We start from the raw sequence: 10,255 nt of genomic DNA on the forward strand, positions 1-10,255 counted from the left end.
CAAATTTTTAAAATTTGTTTTCATTCTCCTTTTTTATCCTCATAATTATTAAAATGCTGATAGTAAGTAAATAATATAGCCAATAATATTATACTGCGTTAAAAATACATCTTTTCAACTAATATATGACTTATATTCGAAAAAATTAGTTATTAATACATATTTTTCTTATTGCATAATTTTCAAATAGTAGTGTCATATATCATATTTGTTTAACATTTTTTTTTCATATTGTTTTTTAATGCATTACACGTTACCTACCTAAAAATCAAATAAACACAACATTCCAACCATTCCACCAAAAGTTAATAAAAAATTGAATTTAAACCTAAGAATATGAAATTTCAAACACCCTCCCTTCATACCTAAACATGATTAGAAAAACAACTCAACAATGAGTCGTATAATAAATCTCGTTATATTAAGTAAATTTAAACCTAATAATGTCAAAATTTCAAACACTTTCTTCACATCGAAACATGATTAAATAACAATCTGACAATCAATGATAAAATAAAATAGACTCTGATATCATATTAAAAATAATAAAAATTGAATTTAAATCTAATTCATTCTCGAACTGAATTGTTGCAAGGTAAAGTTTTTCCTATCTATATAATAATTCACAATTACATGAAGAAGCACAGTGAATCAGATAATTTCAAATTCAATAATTTGATTATAATAAATAAAATGTAATTGAACTTAGATTTACAATAGGAATTGGAGGCTTAAAAAAGAAATGAAGATCCAAAAGAAGGATAATAATTTACACTGATAAACAAAAGCACCCTTGTATTCTCTCCTCTTCACAAATTCATGTCATTCATCCATATCAACAAATTTATTGCAGCACAAATGGTGTATATATGGGTCCACTTAATATCATGAACCTTCATATAAAAGCCTTTTCTGTATATGCTTTCTTTCTATGCGTAGGAACAAAAATGGTATACTGCATATGTTACTTAACTCATTAAATCTCGTAGTTTATTCGTTACCTATGTTCTCTTCTGCTTATGCTGATTCCGATACTCTCTCATCAGAAGTTCGGCATAAAGAATCTCATTCCATATATCAGGAACACCAGGAAGGCACCAGTGGCTGCAATCTTGGTATCTCAATGGCGATTTTCTTTCTTCGGGAGTTAGATTTTGCTTCCTGTATATGGAAGGATGACCATCCTTTCGAAAATCTGTCATTCTAGTCACGTTTTGGTAGGTCACACGGGTTTTCATGTTCTTTAGCACCTTCTCCAAAACAATCATCTTATCTGGGTACTCAGTTAGGTACTTCTCGTTCTCAATTGGATCGGTTTCACTGTCACATTGCCCACCAGAATTCCACTGTCCACCACTGCAGTTTCACAAGTTTCTAGTTATGACTAAGTCTTCTAGCACCATAATCATATGGGGGTGCTCCATAAATGTATTCTCTACTTGCAAGTAATGAACTTGAAACAGAAATTATCCTAAGTAAGATTTCAAAAGTGTGTTTAAACTAAATTACTTGTATTTTACCTGAAATGGGAAGCAGAATAGCCTCTGAAGAAGACCACGGTCTTGGATGGATTAATGTTGGCATCAACCCACCTGCTCCATGTAGTTAAAGCTCTTCGGAATGCCTCAAGAACGTTTAACTCAGAATACACATGGCTACCTTCTTGGTAATAGTCCTGCCTGAAAATTGTCAGGGTCAATTTTTAGTCCACGTTCATGACAAGGATTCCTCTAATCTTGGAACTTAAGAATCAGTGATGAATAATAAACAAGTGGAAAATCAAACAGTTAGTGGTTATCCATTGCAATGAAAGGAATGTTGAGTGTCATGTCATACCCTTTAGAGGTTTTATCATGAGTCCACCAGTGGCCAGTGTTGAAGATGATAATGTCTGCATCTTTATATTGAGACGAAGATTGACCAACTAAATCAAGACGAAGTGTTTCCTTCTTTGTTCCATTCTTATCAGTCATTTCTCCTTCTTGAACCAAAAATGGAGACACAAAAAGCTCCACAGAAAAGTGATAATCCTGATTACACCAAACCAGAGTTCTGTTAGGCAAAGAATAACAAATCAAAACAATTACGGAAAGCTAAAACACAAGAGAGTTCAATACTCACTTTGAATATAAATGAATAAGAGGCTTCGCCTCTGAAATGAACTCTTCCATTTGCTTCGAAAACCTTTTTTTTATCCTTCACAGCACCTCTCAATATGCAAATCAGAGACTCCCACATGTTCCTATTGAGCGAATCACCAACAAAAACAAGTCTCTTCCCTCTCAACAATTTCAGCATTCGATGCGCATCCAACCTACATTACCAATTCAACCAAATTGGGAACCCCAAAAACAAACAACCAATGGATCAATTCTAGTACAATACAAAACACAGCAGCTTCCCATTAGCCATACAAAACACCAACACGAAGCAGACAAATATTGTCAATTTTGGACTAACGTAAGCATCCATGAAATTAAAAACTTTGCCACCTAAAACTATAAACAACAAAATTCAATATTTTCCAATACCTTGGGAGGCTGCAACCCTTAGGCTTCCACTTATACGTTTGATATTCCTTATCGGGCCTTCCATTCCTAATACAATTGAACTGTTCATCTATCAAAGAGCAAGAATCTGGCTTATAGAGAGGGTAAGAATCATCCTTAACCCACTTTCCATCAAAAAAATCACACTTCATAAGAGACTCCATCGATTCATCGTTCCCCTCAGTGTGATTATTCCCATTAATCCGTTTCCTCGCCAGAGAAGCCGTGTAATTACCATTCGAAGCAACACCCTTTACCGAATCAGCCTTCACAGAAGAATTAGAACTTGAGTTCTGATGTGGAACTTTCTGGACAGGGAAACTCGCTGAAACATTGGTTGCAGGTGTTGCAGGTGCAGTAGCATTTGTAGTTTGGTTAGTGGTTATAGCTTTAGCTTCAGGGGTGTTAAAAGTGTGATTTTTTTCACCCCCAGATGTTTCCTCAGGGACAAGGGGTGGTGGCGATTTCACCTCCAGACTTGGAGCGTGAGAATTCGTGGTCTGGTTTGCGGTTGGGAAAGGAACCGCACCTTGGGATGAAACATCCGAGGATTGTGTTCGGTTTATAAAGGAGGTTGCTTTGAGTGTTTGAGTTTGTGAGGTAGTGTTGAGACGAGGAGAAAGAGAAGTGGCATTAATATTTGCAGATCTAGAAGTGTTGGTGTTGTTGAGCAGTGGATCAGAGGAATTGGAGGGTGAAGAAGAGTTTGGGAAAAGGAGTGAGAAAATGGAAGGGATTTGAGGTTTGTAGGAACCATCTGGGGAGGATGTGGAAGAGAATATGTTGGTGAACCAGGGAGAGGAAGCGTTTGGAGAAGGAGAAAAAGGCTAAGAAAACAGTGAAAGCCACGAAGGCAATTACGAAAGCGTATGCAAAAGCCACAGTTTTTCTGGTTTTGAGAATTGCTGAGAGGCTCTTGAGGTCGGAGGAGAGGTTGGCACCACCGATGGGAACATACTTGGTGGCATCAGCCATGGAGATTGGAGATTTGTGTCCCTATTTTTTTGGTAGAAGAAGATGAGAGTTAAGAGGTGAGAGAAAAGAAAGGTAAAGTTGTTGCTTCCAATGGCACACAGTTGCAGCCTTCAGCGGTGTTGAGACATGAACATGAACATGAACAAGAGTATGTGTGTGAGAGTGTGAAAGTAAAGAGTGAGTTGCAATATTGGTGGGGTTGTTGAGTTATGTTTGGCCAACACTACACTACAGCAAAATCTAGAAAATGTTGTGTGAGAATACCATAGCTAGAATTTGGAGTGTTGTTCAGTGATAAAGAAGAGAGAGACAGAGAGAGAGAGAGAGAGAATGGTAATTAGTGTAAGAGAGAGAGGGCAGAAACTTCCATTTGTTTGATTACTTGTAAAAATCAATATGAATGAATAAAAAGTAGAGTTTCCAAAGGCACTGTAAATACTAAATTACGCTTATAGTAACAACATAATATTTTAACAATAACACAAAAAGGGTAGACAAATTTAAAATAGTTAATCTTGTCTTTAGTTTTTGTTAAGGTGAACCGAAAATCTTTCTTCCAAATAATTTATGTAGAAGTATATCACATATAACTATATATATATATATATATATATATATATATATATATATATATATATATATATATATATATATATATATATATATATATTCAGAAGATTTCCAGCTTGGTTGATTAGAGGAATTAAGTAGCATGAGAGGATTAGATTAAACTCTTGATAAAATATTATTAGCATGTTTGGAAATTAATTCAGAAAGATAAATTTCCGTTATGATGAGTAAAAATATTAAAATAATTGATTTGATATTTATTACCATTATTATAAGGATTATACTGTTAAATTGAACAGTTGAATATTTTTCAATGTAGTCATTTTCTTTCAAAGGCAGAAGATGTTGAAAACTCGTAACAGAAAGATAATAGCATTTGTCTTTTATAGGTATAAATGATGTTGTATATAATGAAGTTTAGTATTTTTTTTTTACGCTATATAGTTTTTTTAGTTAGTTTCTTTCTGTTACCCTTCTCTTCTGTATGTAAATCAAAGCTTTTATGTTTTTAATAATGAAAAATATAGTTTATTTTCTCTGTATTGAAACAGAATGTTTACTATTTATAATTTTTAATTAAAAGTATATTTTGAATCGTTTAATAAATATGTATGTGATAAGAGAAAAGTAAGAAGAAACAAATCGTAAGGTGTAAAAGAAAAACAGAAAATAATTAAGAAGTAACATAACAATTTATAATTTGTGATATGCATGATCTATATAGCAAAAGGATGAGAAACAATAGAAGTAGAAACATTAGGCCGCTATAGTGTAGTATGGTGTCGGTGAAGCCGTGTTTGCAATTTGGAATATTGGATATGCACATGTACTCCACGCACTAATACATGAACAAATTCAAATTCTTTTCTAAATATTCTTTTTACCGTATGTATTAATAGAAAAGGTACATTTTTAAACTAGATAATTTTAAGAAACAGTCAGACAACTTATTACTATATTACAAAAATAAATTAAAATATTATAATAACGAATTATGTATAACATGAAATGTACTGAAAAGGCATGATAATTTCATGAATTTTGTTTGCAGTTGTTAATGGTAAAATACAGAGGAAAACATCACAAAGAAAATTATGAAAAGGAAAGAGATTAAAGAATAGTAAAAAAATTATGTTAAATAGACGTAAAATATTTGTAGATATTAAATATTATTTTCAAAAAGCAAAAGAATAAATATTTGATAATAAATGTTTGTGAAAATTAAACTATGTAAATGGTTAAAAGAAAATGAGACGTCAATCTACGTCTGTGAGTACGGGTAGACTTCCGTACGTCATTGCTTTTGACGATGGTATAGTGTTATAAACGGTTTGGATCTAAGGAATTAGCTGTTACGTCTTGTCTGTAGTGGTGCATCAGACGCGCTTTCGCATAGTATTTTGTTATTTGCCGTTGTCGGTTGTTTTTTATTTGTAAGGAAATAAGCGTGTATGGATATGTGTATCTGGGTGAATGGGCATTGCCATTCGCCACACCACATTTACATCCCAAAATCTACACATAATTCCCGTGACAACCTGCCTTAGCCTACACTCTTTCATCATCTTCATACACTCTTTTTAATATACACTTTACAAATTTAAAACCATTATGTGGCTACCCTAGTCTTAGAGTGAAATGTAGGACCTTTTTAAGGGTTTCTTTTGAATGCTTTTGTTTCATTCTTGTTGATGATTTTATTTATTTTTTATCAATACAGTGAAGTATTATTAGGAAATTTGAATTAATAAACATAAATATTTTATTATTGGTGATAACTAAAAATAACGTATAACATATTAATTGTTTAATTTTATTTATATATCCTAATTTGAACATTGACTTGGATGACGCTAATGAAAATAAATTAAAAAAATTATATTCTACAGTACTTTTATATTCAACAAATATAAACGAAAAATATAAAAAAGAATTATAATTAATGAAAGAGATGAATGTATGGAAATGGATGTGAATTGAGAGATGAGTGCGAAGGAAGAAGATGAGGAGAATGTTGACCAAGGAGAATAGGAGAAAAATATAGATGAAAGAGATTAGAAAAAAATGTTGATGAATGTATGTAGATGAAAAAAGATGAATATGGATGAAGGAAATAAGTATGGGTGGTGAAAGTGAATGTGAGTGAAAAAAATGAGTGTGAATGTGAATGAAAGATACGAGCCTTAGAAGATTTATAAGTGTGAACGAGGAAGATAAGTGGTATAAGATTTACATAAAGTGAGTAAAGAAAATTACAAATAAAGAGATTTGGCATCTTTAAATTTATGTAATTGGATTAAAAGTAATCTACATCCACATTCAATATAAAAAATATATGCGGATTCGAAATATATAACAGAAAATTAACACTATGTTTTCATTTCTTAAACAAATGAAGGAATTCATATACTAAATGAGTTCTTTGACTTTGAGATCGTATCAACTTAATAGTAAAGAGAGATGTTTCAAGCTCTTTAGTTACCCACATATGAGTTCACCAAAATAAAGAACCAATACTAATAAAAACCAAAATATGATAAATACAAAAGTATTTCCTTTGAAAGACAACAATATTAGAAAGTGATAAATCCCTTTTACATTAGTGACGAGTTGGTTTACACATTTTGAACAAATTTCTTAAAGTAAAACACATAAACTTGTTGTTTAAATTTCATACAATTGAATATGTACCCACATATCAATTCCAAACAAAATATAAATAATACAAAAATCTTCTATAGAAGTATTTTCATGTTCTTCCAACAAAAAATCATATATCACATAAACATGAACTTTTTTCAGACAAAAATACTTCCTACATTCATTATCTACGTCAATCTCATTTAAATCAATTTTATCTTGACTACTCTAAGTTCCAACCCTCAACATACATATAATAAATTAAATCAAACTACTTCTAAACTAAGAAAAAAAACATCACTTCTTTCAACCCACCTAGTACCTAACTTACATGATAAAATTGTTCAAACATGGCGAACCATTCAAATAGTGTGTCTTCAATAAACATTTTTTTTCCACACTTAACTTTTCATTTTAAACACCAAAATATTTCTATTTACAAGAATTGCGAAAAGCAATATGCAAAAAGAAACTTAGGTAAAAAAAAATCAGCAAAAATCTTCATTATCATACAAATAGATACCTTTGTGTCATGACTCATTTACCAAGTTCATCACACTGTTACTCTCAAACGCCACCAAAAAGCAACACATTGTTTTGCAATGTCTACTACATCGCTACCATAAACAAATTTTTCGTAAGTAAAAGAGGAAAATTACCACTACATATTGAACTTCTGTCAATAAAAAAAGAAAATAATAATTGAAAAAATGAGAATGATGATTGAAAGAATGGCGTTTTCTTTCGACAAAAATAAATGAAAATATCAATTATTTGGTAAAATTAAAAACTCAATGTTACAATTTGAAATTTCAACATGTACCAACGTCTACCAACTTAAAAAAATATTATTGAAAATTAATTTTGAAAAAGTTATATGTCAAAACTGTGTAAAAATAAGTGTCAAAATCTCAAATGCAGGTGGTTGATTGGCCGAATGCGGCATTAAATTCGCATCACATTCATGCACCAAACTTCTCTCCACCGACTGAAACATTATGCTGCAACTGTCCCAACTTTAGGTCATGCATGCCCAACCAAATCACCATCAATTTCAATTCCTACTCTGTCATCACCCTTTGTAGTGCAGTACTGTAGTTTCTTCACTCCATGCAATTTTTTCTCCAATTCTTTTTTCTCAAATCCACCTCCAAAGTGCACCAGGGAGACCACTGTTCAATCTCTCTACACGTACCCATCTTTAACACATGCCGCACGTACAATTCATTTCTCCTATTGTACCGTAGCATATAAAAAAATATTCAAGCTTTATTTTCTACGGAATAAATGAGATGTGCTTTGAAATTTTATCTTTTTTCATTATGTTAGGTTAACGTAAGGGTCAAAACGAATATAATCAAATCAATCAGACCTAACTAGTGAATTTTAGGGCATCTTTGAATAAATTGCATTGATTGGGTCTGTTTTTCTTTCATCAGATGAATGCAGAAGAAGGGTAAAAATATATATACTCGAACACAAGACTTTGTTCTAACAAATTCTTGGGAAGTACCCCAGCAGTTTCAAGTAGGCACGTGTTTTCTTCGAGGTTCCGTTGGAAAAAGGAAGAAACCAAGATTAACGTTGGTAAAAACAATTTGAAATCTAGGATCTTGTTCGAAATTATTGTTTTTTCTTATTCCCTATATCCCCCATATACTACTTCATGTGGCCATTAAATATACATGTCTTAATATGATTTATTTGAATGATAATTGATCATTATGATAGATGAACTCGTTGTGCCAGACTGAATTCCTGGTGATGTTGTAGTTTACCTATATCATAAATTCATGTTCGGTTCAACAGTTGTTTTCTCTCATTCATGCGTTTAGTAAGGTGAAGGATAAAAAAAAAGAAATCCTATATTGTTTATCCCATTTGTCATTACAATATGCATGTGAGTATTGTTTTATTTGTTTTCAACTATATATTGTTTGATGTGTGTGTGTGATATGGAAGGAGAAAGTAAAAGAGAGTGCTATAGGAGAGTGCCACCGTCGAGTTCCAAACCACCGTCACCGCTATGAAGCGCCGCCACAGATTCCGATAACCTCAACTTTTACTCTTCCTCTAAGTTAATTTTTGCTATCAAGTTCTCTGTAATGTAAGAAAGCCTTAATGCAACACCAATGCCCCTTTTTAAAGATAAATATACTAAAGAATAAACACACACATGCAACTTGACGACCATGTGAGGATTAACCAAAACATGGATATTCAAAATATAAAAGCTAAACTTGTTCTACAACACAATTTACTCGATAATGTCAGATCATTTTAACCTGATTTTGATTCATGTAGCTATAAAATAATTTTAAAAAATGTCTAATATTGTTATTAGACTTAAAATTATACTATAATCATTAAATATTCGAAACAAATATTTTCATAAAGTTTTTGTCTCTGTTTTGAAGATCTTTTGTTCTTATAATCACGGAAGAAAAGAATGAGAAAACATTAAAACAAAGACAAAAAAGATGCATAATAAAGTCTAGGAGGAGAGAAAAACAGTTAAAAAAAACACATTTAGAATTTTTCGAAATGTTTTGTGAATCTAGTTAACTTTTATAATTTTTTTTTATAGAATAATGTTAACTCATGGAAAACTTGCAGCTTGATGGAACAACTTGTTCAGAATAATAATAATCATAACCTCAACCACAACAATAACGTCATATACCAATGTTAATTCGTTAAATATTTATGGTTGTTCACGACATAATCATCCATTTCTATTTGAGATGAAGTTATTATGAGTGTTAGGATCATTCCCCAATCCAGGAACTCCTACTTCAATACATTACACAACATAACCAACTTAGGATATTTTTCCTTGAAATTCCTTTTTCACACCATACTTGAATCCACATTTTCCATTTCATTTGAATATTTTTTTTTTTTTTTTTTTTTTATTTTTTCCATTTTTATGCATGTCTACCATATTTTTACCATACTGTATCACAATATAGCCTCATGTAAACATCATCATACAATCCACATAATCATATACATATATTTCACATAAACATAGTAAGAAATCACACGAAAGCATTCCATATACATCAATATATAAGAATCAATCCAAGAAAAATCACTAAACAACACAAAAACCCTTTTAACTCATATTTACAGAAGTAGCGCTCAATCCCATAAACTAGCGCTCAACGTTACAACAACTGGAATTCTGACGCTCAACGCCAGAATCTTAGCGCTCAGCCCCAGCGACATTGGAAAGTGGCACTCAAGCGCCATGACAGAGGTGCTTAGCGCCATATCAGAACTTGAAACTCTATTTCTATGACCTTGGGCACTTCCTACACCACTTCAACTAATCCCTAGGACCCTATTGACATCAAGAAACCTCACAAAACACCATTCTAAGTCAAAATGACCACTTCAAACCAAATCATTTCTACTCTTTCTAACATCAATTTCAATCAACCAAAGGTACATATAAATGACTCTATGACAGACCCCAATTCATCCTTTTTACCCCGGACGTTCTAATTCAAAATCTC

The 10,255-nt window shown here is 32.0% G+C and overlaps 1 protein-coding gene across 1 annotated transcript; it reads right to left on the bottom strand.

The window, feature by feature from the left end:
* Window positions 1–656: 656 nt before the first annotated feature.
* LOC124826620 (protein trichome birefringence) lies at window positions 657–3,866 on the bottom strand. The gene is given in 6 exon segments (XM_047299495.2): window positions 657–1,356; window positions 1,521–1,679; window positions 1,837–2,030; window positions 2,122–2,314; window positions 2,532–3,367; window positions 3,369–3,866. Coding segments are annotated over 6 exon segments (1,893 nt in total). The 5' UTR covers window positions 3,525–3,866; the 3' UTR covers window positions 657–1,001.
* Window positions 3,867–10,255: the final 6,389 nt, after the last annotated feature.

This window comes from Vigna umbellata, chromosome 5, assembly GCF_029865625.1.
Source record: "Vigna umbellata cultivar VRB3 chromosome 5, Vumbellata_1.0, whole genome shotgun sequence".
NCBI classification, from domain to species: domain Eukaryota; kingdom Viridiplantae; phylum Streptophyta; class Magnoliopsida; order Fabales; family Fabaceae; genus Vigna; species Vigna umbellata.